General features: G+C 33.4%; 1 protein-coding gene across 1 annotated transcript in view; it reads right to left on the bottom strand.

Annotated features, from left to right (window-relative positions):
* The window catches only part of LOC129224039 (activating signal cointegrator 1 complex subunit 3-like), a 108,629-nt gene that overhangs the window by 68,026 nt on the left and 15,966 nt on the right, over positions 1–24,637 (bottom strand). The window contains exons 8-12 of the mRNA XM_054858436.1: positions 9,995–10,120; positions 8,203–8,403; positions 7,693–7,833; positions 1,648–1,812; positions 1,290–1,538 (exon numbers count right to left, since the gene is read on the bottom strand). Of these exons, the coding sequence (XP_054714411.1) occupies positions 1,290–1,538; positions 1,648–1,812; positions 7,693–7,833; positions 8,203–8,403; positions 9,995–10,120 (882 nt within the window). The remainder of the gene's footprint in view (positions 1–1,289; positions 1,539–1,647; positions 1,813–7,692; positions 7,834–8,202; positions 8,404–9,994; positions 10,121–24,637) is intronic.

Raw genomic sequence — 24,637 nt, 5'->3', positions numbered from 1 at the left:
TCCAAAGGGCAAGATGAGGTTATAAGAGTAGCACGATGATTTGGGTTGAATGAATTTGAAAGCATAGTTGACTTCTGCAGACAGAATACTTCTTCTGCTTCTTTTCAAAACGCTGTACATTCCACAGACAATAACAGCTGAATGTGAATAGGGATTTTCTGACATAAATCTCACCATAACTGATTTGAGGAGTCCCCTAACCATAAAAAATGCATCTGATTTGATGTTCACGAGGTTTGGCTATTAAATCACGAGATAGATGCTGCTACTGATGAACCATGCATGCGCCAAATCCGAACGCCCGGCAGCTGTGCAGAGCGTAAAGCCTTCTCTTTTGATTGAAGCACCTCCCGTGTTTGTAGAGAAATCAGTCTAGCCATAACCATTGTTTATGTAAGAGGTGTTTGTTTCGCTTTGTCGGAAAACATGATAAGTGTAATAGTAGAGCAATGAATTGTTGTGAAATTTCACATGGAACTGGGTAAAACCGCTACTGAAACTTATCGTGTATTAAAAGAAGTTTATGGCGATGAATGTTTATCACTTGTGCGAGTTTTTAGTGGTTCAAGCATTTTCCAAGATGGCCGCGAAGACATTGAAGATGATGACTGCCCGCGTCAGCCTTCCACGTTCAAATTGGAAGAAAATATTGCACTCAAATATCGAATTAATCAACATTACTACCTTGAGGTGCTTGCTGAACTCTGTGAAAGAGTAAGGAAAAAACTACCCAAATTGTGGAAGAACAAGTCGTGGGTTCTCTAACAAGACAATGTGCCGGCACATTCTGCATTGTCTCTGTCAAGACGTTTCCAGCTAAGTACAACCTCTCAGTTTTAGACCATTGGCCTTATTCGCCTGACCTGGCACCATGTGATAGTTTTGTTTCCATTTCATTTTAAATCAAAACTTTGGGGCCCGACACAGAGTTTTTCTTAATGGTTGAACACCATTTTATATTTTCAAATCAAGCTTCTGCATGTGTTTTTTTTTAAAATAATTTTAAAAAACACTTCTTTCATGCCAAAACTCACTGTTTTTCAGAATTTTCAGCAATAACATCTTCATAGTAAAATTCAGCCACATAGTAAATAACCTCAACAGTGTTTCAAATTATTCATGTTTAAATTGAAAGAACAAAAAAGTATTGAATTATGAAATTAGTCAATTAAAAGTTGGTTTTGATAGTAATAACTTTTTTCAGTAATTCCAAATTTTCAAATTTGGAACATGCACAAATGCATATAAAAAAGATGCTTTTGAAACAAAACATTGCAAATGATATATACCTGATGGCCATGGTCAACAAAATCAGCAACTTTGTCATAGCAAATTTCATCCATATCTCTTATTTGTTGCATGGGATTTGTTGTTTTAACACCAATGAATGTCATTTTGAGAGGTACAGGCCTGAATCGATCATCGAAGAAGAACAGTCCAGTCATGGGGTTCACTCTCAGAAAACTGGCCACATCAATATAATTTGGCAGAGTGGCTGATAAGCCGATGATACGGATCATGGATTGAGATGTTTCTACCTGAAAATCATTGTCAGTTATAGATGATCAAAAGAAGTAACAGAAAAAATCGCAATGATTTATTTTATTTTTTAAAGAAATTAGTGAAAAAGACAGAAGGAATTCTAACTTGTCTTAGGGTTCTAGCCACAAGGGCTTCCAATACGGGACCTCGATCACTGTCAAGTAAATGAACTTCATCTAAAATCAATAGCTTCACTATTTGAGACAAACTAATATCACCGGTTGATTTCCTAGTGACCACATCCCATTTCTCAGGAGTTGTAATCAACATCTAAAAATATATATTTAAAAATAAAATCAACTTTGATTAAAATAAAATATGCAGTAAAAAATGTTTAACACAAAACTGGAGGGACCAAACTATTTTTTCGTGTTTAAAGATTTGTATTAAAATTGCACAGTATACACTACGGGATCACAATATTTTGCGCCAAATGATTTTTAATTTTTAGCATTTTTGGGCTATAGGTTTTTCACTGTACAGTCGACTCCCGCTACAACGCGACTCGACTTATGCGAAATGGCTATAACGCGAGTTTTTCAGGAGCAATGAATTTTAGAGCTAAAGCGAATTCCTTGCTCTCAACACGAAAATATTTGGAAAGGAATCGTGATGCTGAGTTTCAGCTTTGTTATTGACTACTAAACATTGACTTCATGAATGTACTTTCATCCTTTTAGCATCACTAACTGCACAAGTTACCACACACTGCACTATAAACATAGCTCTGTTAGCATTTGTTTTCATCTAAAGTTTGAAGATGGAACCGAAAAGTGGAAGTTTGTGACAATTTTAGAAAAGGTAAAGATTTTTGATATGCTTAAACAGCTAGAAAGTGAGTCGAAGGTAGCATGACACATTAGGTATGAGTAAATCTTTCATATGTATAGTTAAAAGTCAAGAGAAGGCAATCAGTATAAGTCCAGACCTTAGTTTTAATATGAAGCTCGCAGAGTAGTGTTGCAGCAAAATGCAAACAGTATGAAACTGGAATCTGCTCTTGTATTGTACATTATAGAAACCTTGAAAGAGGGGTGTTACTATAGATGTGAATGTTATAAAAGTAAATGCGAAGCTACTGAATATATTAGAATGACAAGCAGATTTGAAATCTTTTCTTTTTTTTAAGTTATAAATGAAATTTATTTCATCTACGGTATAGTACTACTCTTACAGTGCAATGCTTTATTGTTACTAAATAGTGTATGTACCATACTGTTTTATTTTTATGTCTCTCTCTCTCCAATTGAATTTTATGCATCGTAACATTATTTTATGTTGAATAACGCAGTTTTTATTTAAAAAAAAAACGGTAAAAAACCAACTCTTTATGTAAGAAACGGTAATATATAGTTAAAAAATGGTCTAAAACAGTTTAAAAGGTGTTTAAATATGTCTAAAATGATTGGGTATGTTAATAAAAAATTCATTTATGTAACAATTTTCCACAACGCAAAATTTCCACTTACGTGAGGAGTAGGGTGGAACGAAAAAAACAAAGTTTATATTTTCGAATCGTAATAGTGCGGAAAAGTTGCGATTGGGGAAGACTTACAAAACAAAGCAAAAATTTTAAAAATCGGATAATATCTTCCGATCCCGCAACGAGCCTGAATATTTGAAAAAATGGAAAATTTCGTGTTTTCTTAGTGATTTTTAAAAAATTTTGTTTTAATGTTTCTTTTTAAGGCTCTAAGACGGAAAAGTTACGATTGATAAAGCCTTCAGAAATAAAAAAAAATGAAATCGAATAATACCTTCTGATCCAGAAACAAGCCTAAAAAAATCGAAAAAGTTGAGAATTTCAGGTTTTTTTCCGAATTTTTAACATTTTTGGTTCAATGTGCTTTTTCAGGCTACAGAACGGAGAAGTTACGTTTAGTGAAGACTTCAAAACAAAAAAAAATATATCTTCTTGAAATAAAACAATATATTCCGATTGCACAACGAAAATACATGTTTGAAAAAATGTAAACTTTAAGCCCTTTTTCAGCTTTTTTTAAATTTTAGTTTAACGATCCTCATAAGTTCGGTTTGAAATACTAATGGAAGAACGTTTGTTTATAAAACAAATGTGATATTTTAGTATTAGCCTTCCTGTGAAATTGTCCACATGGCCCTTTAATCCCGCGAGACTTATATTTGTTTATGCCGCTCAGTACAGTGTATGCATCCAATACGCCCCATTAGCGCCTCACGATCTTGAATTTATGAGCTTTTTAGTTGACTTGTGTCTATAGGTATCTTACTTAAATGAATAAAGCAGTCGTGCTGGCATCAGTATTTCTCAATGTTTCTAATGTGCGTGTGAAGTCGATTTGCTCTGCTAAACGTGTTTCAAACATGAATCCATCTTTGCAGAAAAGAATTACGAGAAAGTCCTTTGAGTGCCCTATATTTGGCCACCCGAGAGGTTTGTCAACAAATAAGCTCCCTACTTATGAAAATGTACTTCAAAGTTGCTTTCAGGAGAGATTTGAGTTAGCTAGAAAAGTCAATAACACGAAAGTGAGTTTTTCCATTGTTAAGGACATAGTGGCGCAAAAAGTTAAATGTATCTTTGATAAGGCCTCAATTCCTACAGTTTCCGTGAAAAGAATTGCACAGCTCATTGATATCTTCTACAAAAAATATCTCAATTTCATGAGATCTTACTACCGAGACAAGGATAAACCAAAGTTTAAAGAAAGGATTGATAAATTTAAAAGTGAAGCAAGGAAACTCTTTGACGTTTCTGCGTGTAAGTGCGTAATGAATGTTGTTTGCACTTGTAAAAAGATCCCAGACATTTGTGAATGTCCAATTTACACGCAATGTACGTGTGAAAAATCTAAAAAGATACCGATCTCTGAACAAAGATTTCTCTATCTTCAGAGGAAACATGGCATAGGAAAAATTGGAACTTTAGACCAAAAGGAAACAAAAAGGTTGAAAAAAAGATTTCAAAGAAAAGCCTATGCCTTAAAACGAAAAGTTACTGAGTTTGTTTCCGTCATGAAAGATGAATCTGATCTTTCAAATGAAGAACAACCAAGTTGTTCAGTCAAGAGAGAACCTGATAATGATTACAAGTCAACCGACCCAGAGAAGAAAACCCGGTGGCAGATGAGGATTAAGCTGAAAACTACGGCACTAAGTAGCGATCGTTACGGCGTATCTGATCGTGCAACTGCTGCCATAGCATCCAGTGTGCTTCAAGACGTTGGCTTAGTGACTGAAACAGATACTTCTAAAGTTGTTGATAAACAAAAAATTAGGAGAGAAAAGAGCCAAAATAGAAAAGATCTGCAAAGTGGCATTAAACAAGTCTCCGTTCGGGGTATTTATTTTGACGGAAGAAAAGATGATACTTTATATATTGATAAGTTTGAATCAAAGCAATTTCGGCGAACAGTGAAAGAAGAGCATTATTCTATTATCAAAGAACCTGATTCCGTTTATATTGGCCACGTGTCTCCAAACTCTGGATCAGCCAAAGACATAGTGAATAGCATTGTTTCATATCTAAATGAACAAAGAATTTCACTGGATGATTTAGCCATCATCGGTTGCGATGGTACTAAAATCAATACTGGGTGGAAAAATGGCGCGATTCGTTAAATTGAAATTTATATTGGACGACCATTGCAATGGGCTATTTGTTTATTACATTTCATTGAGTTGCCTTTTCGCCATCTTTTTCGGTATTTGGATGGTGGAACAACTGGCCCAAATTCGTTTTCTGGACCAATAGGAGAACAACTCAGATGTTGCGAAAAACTGCCAGTAATAGATTTTCAAGCAATTGACTGTACAATTTCAGATGTAAACAGAAAGTGCTCGAGCAAGGATCAAAGATATCTTTTAGATATATCTCAGGCAATAAAGGATGGCAATTGCCCAAATGATTTGTCAAACCGTGACCCTGACCCACTCTCACATTCCAGATGGCTCACTTGTGCAAATAGAGTCCTTAGACTGTACGTAAGTGTATCGATCCCATCAGGTGACTTAAAAGACATAGTGACTTTTATTTTGAGATGTTACATGCCGGTCTGGTTTGAAATCAAGAACTGCAAAAATTTTACACACGGTGCCATTCATGTTTACAGAACAATTCAAACCTGTCGATACTTACCTGACAATCTCAAACAAGTTGTTTACCCTATCATTGAAAGAAACTCTTTCTTTGCGCATCCCGAAAACTTATTAATGGCAATGGTGTTTGATGAAAGGAGGCACATAAGAGAACCAAAAGCCAGGGAGTCTGTTTCTAAAGGCAAAAGCATTAGAAACTTTGTCTTTCCATCTGTAAATTTCGAAGCAGAAGATTGCACAGAGATTATTAATTGGAACACGACAAAGCTATCTTCTCCACCTTTTCTTCGAAAAGTTCCTAACAAAGACATTGAAAATCTTACTGCAACAGGCACTATACCCGACTGGGATATAAAACTATTCCCCTGCCATACGCAAACTGTCGAAAGATGTGTGAAGCTAGTGACGGAGGCTTCACTCAAAGTGTGTGGATTTAAATCAAGAGATGGTTACATAAGAGCAGCATTGAAATCTAGGTCAATTATGCCAGATTTTTCCAAAAAATCTGATTATAAATTAGCTTTAACAAGTAACACTTAAAACAATAAGACTTGCATACTGGATTGTAAATTTGGTAAATATTTTATAACTTTCTATTATTTGAAAATGTTTCATTGTTGTAAAGAATGGCAGTTTTGCATGTTTAGAAGATACTTTAAAAGTCAAGAAATAAATTAATGTTTATGTGTAATATAGTGCTTTTTAAAAGGCTTTTCCCTGTAACACCGGGGGAAAAAAACAAGAAGAACAATTTAATTTTTAATCACCATAAGAAAAGATGAAATTCTCCCTTTTCTTTTACTTTTCATGCTTGTTCCTGGATCAGAAGGTATTATTTGATTTCAATATGTTTTTTTTAAGTTTCTAAAGGCTTCAGCAATCGTAACTTTTCCGTCTTAGAGTATTAAAAAGAAACGTTGGAGCAAAGTTTTTAAAAAATCGCTAAAAACACATGAAATTTTCCATTTTTTCAAATTTTTAGGCTCGTGGCGGGATCGGAAGATATTATCCGATTTTAAAAATTTTTGTTTTGTTTTGTAATTCTTCACCAATCGCAACTTTTCTGTACTATTACAATTCGAAAATAAAAACTTTGTTTTTTTCGTTCCACCTTAGCGAGGAGTCTTGGAACGCATCCCTTGTGTAAGTCGGGATCTGACTGTACATATATTTTCAATTTCAAACAACTTGATTACTTGTTACTAACAGAGCAAGAAAAACTCCACATTGTAAAAATAAAAATGTGACTAACTTTTATAAGTATCTTATTTTACCCTTAAAAAAATGCATTGGAATATTTTTGACATTGCCAATTTCTGTGACAAATCTCCTTTAATCTCACACCAATTTTAAAAAAAAAAAGAAACAAAACATATTACTGTTTAACACTCTTTTTGACTCTATTCCGTTAACATCAACTTTTGTAAATTTAAAACTGGCTTTATACTGAAGTTAAGTAATAGTATAATTGTAAATATTTTAGCTTATTATTTATTGGTTATTATTTGTATTTGGTTTCTCTGTCACAAATTTAGTTCAATTTATGCTATTAAAACAATGATAACAAATTTGTGTGATGCCATTTTCAACTACTATTGTGTAAAATTTAAAATTCTTTAACATACTAAGGGCCTGTTCATGAAGACACGTTTCGAGGGGGGGAGGGGGGGATTGTGAGCTTGTGACAATTAGTGGCAAGGAGAGAGAGGGAGTTACAAAAAGTGTGACACTATATTTTATAACTATACGCCTATGAAAAACAGCCTGTCATGTGACAAGGGGGAGGGGATAAGGCAAAGAGCAACACTTTGTGACACAGAGGAAGTGGGGGGGGGGGGCTTGCTGAAAAAAGTGTAACATCATTTAAGAACAGTCCTTAACTACAATTAACATAGAAAAACTAATTACTTCAAGCGGCTAGTACATAATAAATGTCAAGCTTCACCCATTTACAGATCTCAACAAGAGATCTCATCAATTTAATATGTAATTCTGAGGCTGTCTAATCACAGGGTTTAAGTTAAGGAATTTTTCGTGTTTATGTAAAATCTAAAAGCATAGAAAAATATTTACCTGAGTTTGCATTATTTCATTTTTTGTCAACTGCATATCCCCTGTAAGCTCTTTTACGGTAATATTCAAACTACTTAAGCGGGAGCCAAAGTTTCGAACCATTTCTGCTGCTAAAGCTTTCATTGGAGCAACATACACAATCTAAAATAAGAAATATCACATTACTGTCATTATTTAAAATAATCTTAAGTTAAAGATTATCAACTAGAGATTAAAACAAAGTTGAGCTTAATTTTTTCTTAAGTTAAAAATTAAAAATTGGAATGAAAAAAATATTCAATTGGGTGCATTGCTCAGATCAAATTGCCATAAACTAAAATTAAAAACAAATTATTGGTAATAATTGAGGGAGGAGACAGAAAGCATAATTATATCCCTCAATGATGATGCATTCATCATTGAAAGCAAAATTCTACTGATATCACAGATACAAGAAGTAAAAACAAAAGAAATCATCAATAAATAACATGTTTTATATGCTATTTAAAGTCATGTAACCATCATACATACTTTAAATTTGTCCTTTCGCAACACACCATTTTCAATGTTTTGCTTGATTTCATGAATTATCGTCAGCATGGCTACATTTGTCTTTCCAGCACCGGTTGGAGCACAGACGAGCATATTTTCATTGGTATGATAAGCGACATCGTATACCATAGATTGGATGCGGTTCAAAGATTTAGTTTTTGGAAAGGCTTTCTGACCAACCTAAACAAAGAAATGAACCACAAATTAGACAAAGTTCCATACTAACAAGCAAGAAGGTTTTTTATTAAAAGATAAATTTGCATTTTTCCAGAAAGTGGAGCTCATTATTTTGGATTTTTCATGGCATAGAGCAACTAAGAAATTGAATTTCAGTTCATCTTTCTTGCATCAACAAAAAGAAGAGAATGTTTTTCCTAGATTATCCAATGCTCATCAAAACTTATCTCTTTATAAACTAGCAAACATTATTTATTTTTATACATGTGATTGCTAAGCAAAAAAAAAAAAAGGCTAAAATTTTTCTGTGCAATTCTGCGAATTTAAAGATTGAAGATCTCGGAAACTCTGCCAATTAGTGGAAAATGCTTTCATTTCATTCATTAATTTTTCAACTGAAGGGAAACAATCATGGTTTAAAAGAGTACCAGTTTTTTGTCACCAGACTACTTATTAGGAATTGCTACCTCTTGATTCATTTTTTTAAATGGTTGTTGAAATGATTTAATAGCTTTCTATGGAACATAGAGTGCATCTATATTTTCAAACTCAATTTTAATGGAAACAAAAGTTAATTTAACTTATTTACTTTGTAGGTAAAATTAAAATAATTAATTCTGGTTCCGAATGCAGAAAGATTGCGCATTGAAAACAACATAGGAGGCAGTGAGAAGCAAAGGGATGTAAGTGGACATTTTCAAATTTTGAGTAAAATACGTTTGAAGATAAGGTCCTAGGTAGGCTTTCATTGAAATTTTTTCTAAATCATGCTGTATAGCAGCACCTACCAGAGCTACTAGTACTATCTCTTGCCCCAAGACAGAGGAGAGGTTCATCTATGGCTTGTTCTGGTTATCTCCAAACTTTTTATTTTGTCATTTACATCCCTTTGCTTGTCGCTGCGTCATATATGTTCTTTTGCTAGCACATGGAAAAATAAGTTTATTGTTATTATACAGCTTTTCTGGAATTGAGCAGATATCTCTAAACATCTGCTAATTTTGGTTTTCTATTTTACTTAATATTTTTCCTAAACAATAGACAATATAGTGCACACTGAGCTAAAATAAAAAGTAATTATTTTAAATAACGTGAGTTTTTAATCAAATTTCTGTACTTTTCTTCTTAAAAAAAAGGCGAATCTGAAAACTGCAATTTGCGGAAGTCCATCAAATAGCAGAAAAATCACATGTATGCAATTTAGTTACAACTATAGCTGAGTTCAATTCAATTGCACTGATTTTATAATAGCCTAAAAATTATGGGAACTGATTGTTATTTCAGATTTTAAATAATTTTAACAGTATTTTAATTCTGCTATTTTGTTTTTCCATTTTAAGTACATTTTCAGCCTTCAAACACAGTATTTATAGTTGTTTAAGTATTTTTTTGCAGGGGGGGGGGAGAGAAAAACATTAAGATAGATTCTACTTACTCATGGAAAAACACATAATTTTTTAATTTTAAACTTTGAAAAATGCACACATGCAAGAATCATCTTCAGTTCCTGTTCACATATGGACACTATGAACGCAGAGAATAATACAGCAAAAAAAAAAAAAAAGACACAGCAAATTTAAACCCCAAAATATACCTCATCTAGAGCTGCTATTGGCACAAACTCATTTCCAATATTGTCAGGTGCTTTGCTAGTAGGTTCAATGCTAATTTCTTCGCAATTTTGTTTGTTGAGTCGATGACTGTTTTCTGGCAGTGCTAGCTTGATGAAGGAAAAAAATGAAATTCAGTACATAAAGCAAAGTACAAAAGTGATTTTAAACCATTAATAACTTTCTGACTTAAAGGGGGGCAAGGGAAAGAAAAAAGGTACTATACTACAAAAGGCTCTATTTTCAAACTATATTAAACTCCACTATTAGGAGACATCAACAGTTTACTTGAAAAATAATTTCAGAGAACAGTTAGTGTAAAAGGGTAATTGAAAAGCTAAGTTTTTGCACTTATGCCCATAATGACAAATTGAGCTAAATATTGCTCATAGCCCAAGTTAAAAGTTGCTGCTTTCTTTATCCTCTTAAAAAAGTGCAGTAAATCTCACTTGAATTTGAAAACCAATTAAAGCCTCAATAAGAATGTTCCCCAAATAAAGAAAACCAGGCTTATGCAGAACTATTGCATTTTTAGATCATTTTATTTAAAACGTAGATTTAAAAATATGACGCATATTAAGTACAGTGAAACCTCCGAATAGCGGACAGTCAAGGGACCAGAAGTTTTGTCCGTCATTGGGAGGTGTCTGCTATAAGGAGGAACTACTTAATTTACCTTTTTCAAAATGGGCTGTTGTTCCCTTTGTAGAACACAATCGAAACAATAGCGAAAGGTTTTCGACATTTTACGTCAAGCGTAACTAATCTGTTTTTTCTTAATAAAGGTATACTGACAGCACACACTTGTCTTAAAAAGCATTTAATAAATTAAAGTAATCAGTTAAAACAGTTTGACATCTCTTTTTTGCATTACAAGCCTGTTTCTCAATATAAATATTTATTCAATTTACCTTAGCAAGTCCTTCAGTGTCATCTTTGCTCAGGAAAAAGTTTTTCAATTCTTTACTGTATTTCAGTGCTTCCGAAAAGTCTCTAATTGCGCAAACATCATTTTCAATCACAGGAAGTTCATCTTCATCATCGTCAGAAAGAACACATAGTTCAGTTGTGTTGTGAGAAATGAAATTTGTAGTGTTCAAGTTCTCTTCCTCAATCCACAAGTCTTCATCAATTTGAATGTAGTCTTCAGCACTGACTTTTGAATCCAAATGAACCAGTAGCTCATTAAGTTATTTTTCCTCTTCTGCTCCTCCTAATGTGCACTGTCAGGTATCATTTCACTCCTGAACGAAAATCCTGACTTTTTAAAACATTTTGAAACGCTCCCAGGTTCCACTTTTTTGAGAGCTGACGTGATTCACGAAACAGCATCCAAAACTGTTACAGATTTTGCTAATTCTTCTCACTAGATTTACACGAAGAAATCTGCGAAAGAATGTGCCTGAGTAAAAGCTTTCTGTAACCTACCTTAAAACTCCGAATAATACCCTGATCCAAGGGTTGTAATACAGAGGTGGTGTTCGGTGGCAAAAATTCTAACTTAACATTTTGCAATTTTAAGTCATCAGGATGATATGTGGCATTATCCAGAAAGAGAATTCTTTTTCTAGCTTTCTTCTTCATCCTTTCATCCAAATCCACTAACCAATCTTTCATTATTTCAGTCGTCATCCGCGCTTTTTTATTTTATTTCCAGGACACCCTAAGTTTATCTACATCAATGTTTTTGAAACATTTCGGTTTTCTCGCTTTTCCGATAACAAGAGGAGTTTCAAACTCGCCGTAAAACACAGCAAAACAGTGAGACGTTCTTTAGATATCTTTCCTCCGCTACATTTGTCTCCCTTTAAGCATAAGGTTTTGTTTGGAAGAATGCGATAAAAAAGACCAGTTTCGTCCGCATTGAAAATATTTTTCTCATCACATCCTTCACACACCGATTTCAATTTCTCTATCCATCCATGACATGAGCTGGGTCTACGGACTTCTCTTCGCCACAAATGGATTTAAAAGAAATGTTGTGCCGTGTTCGGAATTTTTCAAGTCATCCATCTGACACCTTAAAAGAGTCTATCCATAAAGTTTTCCCGCCTTCTCTGGCTTTCTCTTGGAGTAATACCCCGCTTATTGGGACGTTCTTTGCACGAGCAGCTCTGAACCATTTCATGACAACCTCGTCGATTTCACTGGTTTCTGTTTTGCGAAACTTTACATTTTTTAAATTTTCATTCCAACTCACAGTCCACAATTTTCTAATTTCGTCTTTATCTTTTAAAATTTCGCTGATTTGAGTTTTCCCAACTTGAAAACGATCGGCAAGACAACGTACACTTATTTTTTCTTTTTCGGCAACATCCAAAACATTAATTTTTTCTTTCAATGTCAGTCTCTTTCTTTTAGTTGCCATTTTAAAACTCAAATAATATTGTCACACAAAAAAATCAACTAAATCAACACGCCTTTATGAAAGTTTGCAACTGCAAAGCTACGATTGCTGCATGAAAAGTAGGTTCGCTTGCCTCTCAATTCATCTCAGGGTATGAATATCCCCTTACCAACGGCGGCGATTCGGCGGAGCAACCCCCTCCTCCCACACACACTTTTTATGGTTAATTTATTTATTTTATCTCGAGTATCACTATTGCATGATTGACAGTTGGCAATATGACCTTGAATATGGGCAAATCTTTTTCATGTCTAAAAATTAAACAACCCAACGAAACCATGGCACCATAAAGCCGACTATTACCGGCGCCGGTCTGCTCAATTGCATCTCCCGAGAGCCCCAGTTAGAAAGCGCTCAGTTTCCTCTTTTTTATCTTAACTTTTGAACAGTTATTGTGTACAAAATTCATTAAAATCTTAAGAAAAACGTACGTTAATTGTTAGAGCGACATCAGTTTTCACTTATCTGCTTCAATACTCTCAAAACTAGCCGTAACAAAATTATGACTTTTTTTTTCATTTTTTGCTGCCCGCAAAAAGTACTATGTCTTTTAGTTCTTTTTTTTTCTGCCCCCAACTTTTAAGCCCCAATCGCTGCCTCTGCCCATTACCACCCTTTTGATTCCAAGAAACAGTGATAAGGAAATGACGGGGGGGGGGGGATATCAGTTGTGGAGGATGAAAAGCTTTGTAAGGCAAGCAGTTACTAAGATATTCTGTGAAAAGAAAAAAACCCGGAAGTGCTAGGATCGCATGGGAATTTTTTTGTGAAATAACTGTCCGTTATTCGGAGTGTCCGTCATTCAGAGTGAATTACATGGAATGGCCTATATTGAGGGACTGGGACTTGCAAAAATGTCCGTTAATTGGAGGTGTCCGTTATTCGGGAGTGTCCGTTAAGGGAGGTTTCACTGTATAAGCTGAGAGGGGAATTTTATTCTTCAAAGTTACCAAAAAATTTAAAACATTTACATAAGTAAAACAAAAATAGAATTCATAAATAAATAAAAATACAAAAATCTGTAATGTTGAATCATCTCACCAACAGGGTGAAAATACCACCAAGCTTGTAAAATGGGTGAAAACAGAAAATAAACAATTTATTCATAACAGTTTCAATACAATAGCTTTTCTCATTGTAATACAACTGTTGGCAGTTGAATATAGGGAATTTTTTTTTTTTTCTTAACTCCTAACAGAGGAGAACTTAACCCTTAATAGGGAATGTGAGGTCTCAGAGACCGCTCTATTTTCAAATTTTTTAAGAATCATGTAAGTAAGATATGTTCCTACAATTTTTTCAAAGATTTTCTTTAAATTTTTGTTAGCACGGAATTTTTTTTTTTTTTTTTAATTTTGAATTGAAATATACCTTTTCTGAGGAAATTTAACTAGAGCATTAAGATCGTTCAAAAGAAATCATTTGCTGTAGTAAAAAATTTACTACTTGGAATAAAAATGAATCTGTTACCTAATAATAGTTTCATTTTAGTTGTTTAATATAAACGGAACACTTCAATACCAGGAAAATTGATCCAGAAATCACATTAAGGGAAAATTTTGTCAGCATCTTAACTATTACAGTGGACCCCAGTTAATTCAATCAGTGGTTAATTGAATCAACCGCTTTGAGCAAATCAAACTGTCAAAAACATAAATAAATCCTGCTTTATTGAATTAGCCGCTTTATTGAATTAGTCGCTTTATTGAATTAGTCGCTTTATTGAATCAGCTGCTTTATGGAATCAAAACTGTTTAAAACAAACGTGATTCATATAAGCAGGGCTCCCAACACATTTTAGCTTCAGAAAAGGCTAAAAGAGGACCATTTTCAATCAAAAAGGGGACTAAAGAGGACCAGTTAGGATCAAAAAGAGGACCTTGGGAGGACCACTTATAGTTAAACCCAGGGAAGCACCAAAAGGCAAATTAGTTGCCAGCTGCTGAATTCGTGAAGATAATTCGTTAATTAACTATAATAATGATACAACTCCTTTATCACCTGTGAAACTGATCTTTTTATCCATTGAATAATATTATTTACACAAATATTTGGATGAGGGGGGGGGGGGGCACTTAAGGCAGCCATTACATTAATGATACATTTTGACTTGAACCAGGGATGCTGGTAGTTTCACTGAAGGATAGATGAAGCTGCGCTTCATCTTTATTTAGTTTGAAATTATTTTTATGTTATTCTGTCTTGTAATGCTTTTTAATAGCCAATCATAAACCAAACAAAAAAACGTTATTCTCTTGTTGTTTTTCTAAGTTTCTAATTTTGTTCCCATCTTCAACAGTTTCATATAACTATAGTTTTGCAATTTTCATGAATCATAAAGCTTAGATTAAAAAAAAAAAAACTCCCTGACTGCATTGCCATGAGTGCTTTGAACTTTTATGGGGGGGGGGGGGGGACTAATTCCCCTCTTTAGCAGGCATCATGACAATGAAATGATGTATATAAATTCAACTTTATAAAATTTTACAATTCAACTTTGTTTCAAATACAAACACTAAGTTAAAATGTTATGCATTCAATTGTTTACATTTAATATCCCCCCCCCCCTATAAAAAAACAGTAATAACCGAAAATAAGTTAATAATAATTAAAATTAAGTTAGCAAAACTAGAAATTTGAATTAAAAACAAAAAATTATTAATTTTTTAGTTATTTAAATAAAAATTAAAACGAGTTAATCTTATGTAGCAAGTCAAAACAACTTCAAATTGCCAAAATTATAAAAATATTTATTTGATGCAAAACGATTGAAAACTCAGATAAGCAAATTTTCACGAACCAAGTTCAATTTTGGCATATTTCCCATAAAATAAATTTATTTATTTTATACTAAATTAAACATAAAACATGCTAATCTGAGATAGCATTTGGGAAAATAACATTCGATTGGGCAAAATATTTTAATATTTTCATGATGAAAAAAGTGTTTGAAAAATTTCAAACACTAAAACTAATTTTCCGCGAAGTCCGAGTAAATTCAATGTTGCCATGGTTTCCAAAATAATTACTTCGTTAATTATTGAAATTAAACGAAAAATAAGCTAATCTAAAGTAATATATGTCAAAATAACTTCCTACTGTCATAAACATCAAAATATTTACAAGATGCAAAAGGATTGAAATTTCAAATGCGAGAAGCAGTTTTCCGCGAAGTCCGAGTAAGTTAAATGTTGTCATGGCTTCCAAACTAATTCCTTCATTAACTATTGAAATTAAACGAAAAATAAGCTAATCTAAAGTAGAAAATGTCAAAATAACTTCCTACTGTCAAAAACATCAAAATATTTACAAGATGCAAAAGGATTGAAATTTCAAACGCGAGAAGCAGTTTTCCGCGAAGTTCGAGTAAGTTCAATGTTGTCATGATTTCCAAACTAATTCCATCGTTAACAGGGATAGAAGTGACATTTACCAACAAAAATATAGGAAAATATAGGAATTTTCTGAAAAAAATATAGGAATTCGATGGAAAATATAGGAATTTTCTGCAAACAATATAGGAATTTTTCGAAATAATATAGGAATATTTTGAAAAAAAAAAGGATATACAGGAATTTCGATAACAAAGCTCGCCAGTATGACATTTTTTTTCAAAATGCAATACTACTATTCGATTAAAAACATGTAATTACACTACCTGACATAAGTGCAATACATACGCATAAATAAGTCTAAAAATACACACAAAATCAATTTTACAAACAGTAAAAGAGCGTAAAACTGTAATTTGTACAAAACATATTAAGGCATACTTCTTTAAAAATAAAAAAAAAATAGACGAAACTTTTTGTAGATGAACACAAATCTTTCTTAAAATAGTTGTGTCACTAATCTAATTTTTAATGAAAGATTTTGCATGATCCGATACTTCGATGGGCAAGCTGTGCAGTAGAATGAAATTTGTGAAGTTCTGTTCTAATTTATGTTATCACTTGACAATGCAGTAAAAGCCAAACTTAAAGTTTTATAAGTTGTTGAAACATGTGCTATGCTGAAATCAAAGTCACATGTCACAGTAATATCAGGGGTCAATCCAGGTTTCATTTTTTAAGTCCCCGTTATGCGAAAAAGCAAAATATTTTTTGTGAATTTTCTTTATTTTTGTGAAAAAGAAATTGTGAATTTCCTTTTCTTTTCTAGAAAAAAGTGTTCAGGTAAAAATTTAAATGTATGCAAATTAAAAATTTAAATGTATACTGTGTTTTTTTTTTTTTTTTCAGAAAAATCTCTGATATGATACTTTTTGACCATTTCCCCCCCCTGAAAATCCTGACTTTTCAGTACCAAATTCGATCATAGTTGAAATCCATGATTTCCCATGACTTTGAAGGACACCCAGTAAAATATATATTTGATTTAGAAATATTTGGTCATTAAAGCAAAATAATCCAGACCTAAAAAACTTGGTGGCCACCACTGTCCCAAAGTTTTAAAGTACAAAAAGTGAGGGGGGGGGGGGGGGTTAGTTTTTACTACTTTTATAAAAAAAATTAATAAATAGAATCTTGCACTTGTTTACAAAAACATGCATTTTGGAAAATTTAAGTTAAAATAGGTTTTTAAATTACTTCAAAATAAATAAATGAGAAGTCGTTAGGAAACTGCATTTTAGTAATCAAAACTGTTTCTTTAAGTTCATACCAAAGCCTCCAAATCAATGAGGATCGAATGCAATTGTGCAGATAAAATTTCACTTTTCTAGAAACTAATGCAGGGCTCCCAACACATTTTAGTTTTAGAAAAGGGTAAAAGAGGACCAATTTCAATCAAAAAGAGGACTAAAGAGGACCAGTTAGGATTAAAAAGAGGATCTTGAGAGGACCATTCATTTAAACACAAGGAAGCATCAAAAGGCAAATTAGCTGCCTGCTGCTAAATCCCTGAAAATAATTTGTTAACCATAATACTGATTTTTAATGATACAATTCCTTTATCACCTTCTGCACAACTGATCTTTTTATCCATTGAATAATATTATTTACACAAACATTAGGATGGGAGGGGGGGGGGGGAGGCACTTAGCGCAGCACTTAAGGCAGCCTCCATAGAACTAAATGGGCGTAATGATACATTTTGAATTGAACCAGGGATGCTGGTAGTCTCACTGAAGGATAGATGAAGCTGTGCTTCATCTTTCTATAGTTTAAAATTATTTTTGTGTTTTTCTGTATTGTAATGCTTCTTTAATAGCATTTATATCCCTTCTCCACCGATATGAATCCATCACACACCAAACAGATCTACTGTATTGAAAGTTTCCCTAAAAATGTCTGAAATTCTCAATCACAAAGAGAAGCAGATCACATGAGGCATAGTTTTGCAATTTTCATATTCAAAGTATATTTTCAAGAATCATAAAGCTTACATTAAAAAAAATAATCCATGATTGCAAGGCTATGAGTGCTTTGAACTTTTATGAGGGGGGGGGGGGGACAAATTCCCCCCTTTAGCAGGCATCATGCCGCCTGTCTTGTCTAGTGGTCAGAGAAGTCTGACTGCAATAGGAAGGTCCGGGTTCGAATCCCGGCTCGGGCATGGACGTACTTTCTCTCTCCTGTCCTTGTCCCCTATAAACGGGTCCTTATGGCATGTGTGTACTGTAGAAGTCGGACTTCACACCAAATTACTCTACAGTTGGAAAAGTGAAGCAGTGCACCTCAAATTGCCAGCCTACTTGGCACACGACAACAACAGCAGCAGGCATCATGACAATGAAATGATGTACAAATTCAACTTCATATAATTACATAATTCAACTTTGTTTCATATACAGACGCTACTTTAAAATGTTATGCGCTCAATTGTTTAAATTTAATACCCCTCCCCCTCCCACACAAAAAAACAGTAATAACCGAAAATAAGCTAATGATAATCAAAATTATGTTTGGAAAACTAAATAAGCTTGAATTAAACAACACAAAAAATATTAATTTTTTAGTTATTTAAGTAAAAATTTAATCGAGTTAATCTGACGTAGCATGTCAAAATAACTTCTAATTGCCATAAATATAAAAATATTTATAAGATGCAAAACGATTGAAAGCTCAGAGAAGCAAATTTTCACGAACCAAGTTCAATGTTGGCATGCTTCACATAAAATAAATTTATTTATTTTCTACTAAATTAAACCTAAAACATGCTAATCTAAGTTGGAATATGGGAAAATAACATTCGATTGGGCAAAATATTTTAATATTTACATGATTCAAAAAGATTGAAATTTCAAACATTAAAAGCAATTTTCCGCGAAATCCGAGTAAGTTCAATGTTACCATGGTTTCCAAAATAATTCCTACGTTAATTATTGAAATTAAATGAAAAATAAGCTAATCTAAAGTAGTATATGTCAAAATAACTTCCAATTGTCAAAAACATCTAAATGTTTACAAGATGCAAAAGGATTGAAATTATTTTCCGCGAAGTCCGAATAAGCTCAATGTTGTTATTGTTTTCAAAATATTTCCTTCGTTAATTATTGAAATTAAACGAAAAATAAGCTAAACTAAGGTAGCATATGTCAAAATAACTTCCAATTGTGGAAAACATCAAAATATTTACAAGATGCAAAAGGATTGAAATTTCCAACGCGAGAAGCATTTTTCCGCGAAATCCGATTAAGTTCAATGTTGCCATGGCTTCCAAAATAATTCCTTCGTTAATTATTGAAATTAAACGAAAAATAAGCCAATCTATAGTAGCATATGTCGAAATAACTTCCAATTGTCAAAAACATCAAAATGTTTACAAGGTGCAAAAGGATTGAAACTATTTTCCGCGAATTCCGAATAAGCTCAATGTTGTTATGGTTTTCAAAATATTTCCTTCGTTAATTATTGAAATTAAACGAAAAATAAGCTAAACTAAGGTAACATATGTCAAAATAACTTCCAATTGTGGAAAACATCAAAATATTTACAAGATGCAAAAGGATTGAAATTTCCAACGCGAGAAGCATTTTTCCGCGAAATCCGAGTAAGTTCAATGTTGCCATGGCTTCCAAAATAATTCCCTCATTAATTATTGAAATTAAACGAAAAATAAGCTAATCTATAAAAACATATGTCAAAATAACTTCCAATTGTCAAAACATCAAAATGTTCACAAGATGCAAAAGGATTGAAATTTCAAGCGCGAGATGCAATTTTCCGCGAAGTCCGAATAAGCTCAATGTTATTGTTATGGTTTCCAAAATATTTCCTTGGTTAACTATTGAAATTAAACGAAAAATAAGCCAATCTATAGAAACATACGTCAAAATAACTTCAAATTGCCAAAAACATCAAAATGTTCACAAGATGCAAAAGGATTGAAATTTCAAACGCGAGATGCAATTTTCTGCGAAGTCCGAATAAGCTCAATGTTATTGTTATGGTTTCCAAAATATTTCCCTCGTTAATTATTAAAATCAAACGAAAAATAAGCTAAACTAAATTAGCATATACTAAAATAACTTCTAATTGTGGAAAACATCAACATATTTACAAGATGCAAAAGGGTTGAAATTTCAAAAGCGAGAAGCATTTTTCCGCGTCCGAGCCGAGTAAGTTCAATGTTGCCATGGTTTCCAAAATAATTCCTTCATTAATTATTGAAATTAAACGAAAAATAAGCTAAGCTAAGGTAAGCACATGTCAAAATCACTTTGGATTGTAAAAAGAATCAAAATATTAACAAGATGCAAAAGGATTGAAACCTCAAACACGAAAGCAATTTTTCGCGATAAATCATATCGAATATATATGTTCAGAAAATTGCACTAATGAAATATTTTTAAAAGAATTACAAGCACAATCCAAACAATAAATAAATTCAAGCAATAAAGAAACTTTTTATACTTTTTCAAGGTTTTCAAACACTAGAAAATGTGTGTGACCTTTCCCCCCCCCCCCCCAAGAACTTTTCAAGGTTTTTCATGGGCGTACGAACTTTGTTTAACACGCGCTGCGGCGGCGTGTTTGGGAGAACAGTAACTTTTAATGAAATGAAAAACTTTTAAAATCTGATGTTTAAGTAAAAACAATATAAAAGCGAACTAATCAGACCATAATGTTAAAAGTCTAAAGCGGACTTTACCATAAAACACGGACTTTGGCGGGAAAAGCGAACCATTTGGGAGCCCTGCACAGTAGGAAAGATAAAATGGCGGCTGCACGTGGATCGCGGAAAAGGCGGTAGCCAAAAGTCGAGGGGAAAAGTAAAAAAAAAAAAAAAAGGAATCGGAAACTGAAAATATAGGAAAATATAGGAATTATAGGAATTATAGGAACTTTTTCAGAAATATAGGAAAATATAGGAATATAGGAACGCTGCGATGCCTGCGTTAATTATTGAAATTAAACAAAAAATAAGCTAATCTAAGGTAGCACCATGTCAAAATTACTTCCAATTGTAAAAAACATCAAAATATTTACAAGATGCAAAAAGATTGAAACTTTAAACACGAAAGCAATTTTTCGCGACACTGCATATCGAAGATATGTTCAGCAAATTGCACTGAGGAAATATTTTTAAAAGAATTACAAGCAATCTAAAGTATGCTTTAGATTGCTTGTAATGATTTTTGAAAGTTGTTTTGAAAGTACTGTTTCAAGGCTTTCAAGCACTTGGAAAATGAACTCTTTTTTTTTTCAGGAACTTTTCAAGGTTTTTCAAGGGCATAAAATTTACGAACATATGCGCTTGTAAAAAAAAAAAAAAAATGGCGCATGCGCCACGAGATTACTTCCGAACTCATTTGGAAACAAGAAGTTCTGTCTAGAACTAGATGAGCCTACTTTCCCGTATACCCATACTACTTTCTAGTACCTGATCAATATTCTCAAAAATAGCTAAAATCGCAAATTTTTTTCAAACATATTTTTAAAATACTTTAAGCTGATTTCTAGGAATAAAATATTCCCCACTCATCTAAAAAAAATTTTATGCGTAAAAAAAAAAAGCAGCAACTTTTAAACAAAGCAGCTAATACACTTTTTTCCATTAAAAAAAAATCTTTAACAGCTTTCAAAACGAGAAAATAATAAAATTAATCAGCTCATTAAAATAAATACATCATATCAAAAAAAAAATCGTTTCTTTTCCCCTGCTGCTAAAAAACATTTTTTTAAAATGAATTAATGCACTTACCAAAAAAAAAAAAAAAAAAAAAAAAAAAAAACAATAAAATGTCAACTTAAAAAAATAATTTTCTTTGTCAAAAAAAAAAAAAAAATCGTCTGCGCATATCTTTATGTAGAAACATAAATGACTTCGAGTTTATTCGCCAAAAACTGAGTACCTAAATTGAAACTTTAGCGTAAAAATAAAAACAAGTCATATCAACAATAATTATTTCACAGTTAAAACCATAGCTGCGGAGTCAGAGTCAATCTCATTTTGAGATAAAGGAGTCAGAGTCGAATATTTAAGAATCGGAGTCAGTCATTTGTCCACCGTGTATAAATTTTTGCCAAAACTACGAAGTCAGAGTCAAAGTCGGGGAGTCGGAGTCCGATTAATTGTCGGGCGCAGGAGTCGGAGTCGGAGTCAAGTGCCCCTAAATTCTCGGAGTCTAAGTCTGGAGTTTGGCTTCAAGAGTTATTTCCAACAAAATTTGTTTGAAGTAAATCCGCCTTCAAGTACGGAATCTACATTGACTTTCAGTTTCCCCGTAGGCACTATTGTTAAGGGATTTGAACTGTTCAAAATTGAACGGAAAATTGTTCAAATCAAAAAGATAGTTTATACACAAGTTTTTCATCAAAATCTTTTTCCTACAAAACTTGTTTGAAGCAAATTCGCCGCACAGTTCGGATTTGCCTTGAATTTCCCCGTAGGCGCTAATGTTAAGTTTTTTTGAACTGTTCAAAATTGAACAAAAAATAGTTCAAATCAAAAAGTGAAATATGGGAATGAGGTGTCCTCGCCGAGATCGTTCGAACAAAAAAAAGTTTGTTCGAATCGGACTATTCATTCAAAAGTTATTAGGGGGGGACAGACAGACCGACAGACAGACCGACAGACAGACCGACCGACAGACAGACAGACAGACAGACCGACAGACAGACAGACCGACAGACATTTTTCCCCATCTCAATACCCTACTTTCCAATTTTTAATTTTTCAATATTTATTTAATTATTTTATTTATTTTTGACTTTTTTTTTGTTTTTCACGATATTTTTAAGATGCATTAAGCCTTCTTTCATGCTTTTTTCTTCTTTTTCTGACTTTTACTGGGAAAGTAGGCTAAAAAGGGGTGGTTCATAGGAGCGTTGCTATTACAGTCAACGCGCGACAATTCTAAGTCCCAAGAGACCAGCTAAAACGTTCCGAGTTATGGGAAGTTTCCACAACAGTCTCAAGAGCTTCGGATCCAATGAAAACTTTGAGATAAAGGAATATTCGAGTTATCGAGATCCGAGATCGGAAAGTTCATTCGTTATTGCAAACGTGAGGCTGAAATTCCGAGAAATATCGGTAGCATCCTGCTCCACGATTTGACGTCATAACTCCTCCCCCCAAACCTCTTTTTTATGGATTTCCATGCTGCAGCGGTTGAAGGAGGAGTAATGACGTCAATCCGAAGCAAAATAATACGGGAAAGTCAGGTTAAGGTGCCGCAGCTGCGTGTTTGGGTGTATAGTATCTTTTAACGTAATGGCAAACTTTTAAAATCTGATTTTTGAGTAAAAACAATATAAAAGCGGACTAATCGAACCAAAATGTTAAAAAACGGTCTAAAGCGGACTTAACCCTAAAAAACGGACTCTGGCGGGAAAAGTGGACCATTTGGGAGCCCTGTATAAGTGGCGGCCACTGTAGTATATAGCGTCATATTGCCAGGAATAAATCAGCCGTCATTGTTCCTAGAACATCATTGCGTAACTTTTGTGAACATTTCAAACAACTCTCAACCTCATCTAGAATATTTTGTATCTCTTTCTCATGACACGGATAATACAAATGAACCTATTTCTATGGTCCTAACGTTAAGAACCATGTCTACTACTGCCGAAAATTGTAACACTGAAGGGGAGGTACGGTCTCATAGACCCCCTTCTAAAGAATGCAATGAAATTTAACTGAGATGCACTTGCTAAAAGCTACTGATAAGCAAGGGAGGTAATATTTTCTTCTTTACTAATAATAAAGCTGAATGTCCCTCTGTCCGGATCTCTGTCTGTCGGGATCTCCGTGACGCCCATAGTTCGGCCGATTTTCATGAAATTTGGCACAAAGTTAGTTTGTAGCATGGGGGTGTGCACTTCGAAGCGATTTTTCGAAAATTCGATGTGGTTCTTTTTCTATTCCAATATTAAGAACAAAATTCTCATAAGATGGACGAGTAAATTACGAAATTATCGTTACGTGAAACCGTAACATGGGCACAAGCCAATTGGCGAGATACGAAATTATCATAACGTGCAACCGTAACATGGGTACAAGTCAACTGGCGAGAAAATTCACCATACATTTGTAAATAGACAGGTGAACCAAAATACCTTTTTATTTTTCTATAACGGGCAAAGCCGTGTGGGTACCACTAGTATCAAGTAAAAGTGCAATAGATGACAAAAATCAGAAACATAAATAAATCAAAAATTTGCAGATATTGCCCTTTACAGTTTGCCCAGGGATTGTATGGAATTGGCAAACTTCCAATTAAGATGAGTCTATTTGAATAAGGGGGAAACGTAAAAATTTGATACACGTATTCTGCTCATTTGAATGTGACTCTCCTTAATTAAGAGGCTAACATACATCTGCAAAAGCCGACATCCCTGCAAACTAATAGATGTGTTCATTTCTGCCTCTAAACCGGATCTATGCCTTTCTAGCTAGTTGGTGGTCAAACTGCACCTTCCCACAGCAGTGCGGTAGTCAATCTGTTCTTTCACTAACATTTTAAAACCTTTTTGTAATTATTTTTTGTTTGCAAAGAGAGTATGATACCACTAGTAAAGTATTTTCCTTTTCTTAAGTTATTTTTTTTTTATTTTATAAACATTGCATGAAATTTAAATTTTTTTAATAACTTGTTTTACAAATTTCCTACTTAAGTGAATTACAGTCAGTTAAACCGGATATCTGCTTAAGCGGATGTCGGTTAAGCGAGGGTTTACTGTACTTCCTCCCTAAGATTCTATGCAAAGAAACCAACTGCTCCTAGATTCTAGACACTCAGTAGCTATTTTAATAAGAAGTGCATGAAACTGCT

This window comes from Uloborus diversus, chromosome 6, assembly GCF_026930045.1.
Source record: "Uloborus diversus isolate 005 chromosome 6, Udiv.v.3.1, whole genome shotgun sequence".
Lineage (NCBI taxonomy): Eukaryota > Metazoa > Arthropoda > Arachnida > Araneae > Uloboridae > Uloborus > Uloborus diversus.
The sequence above is the reverse complement of the archived record's forward strand: the minus strand, read 5'-3'. Positions and strand labels throughout refer to the sequence as shown.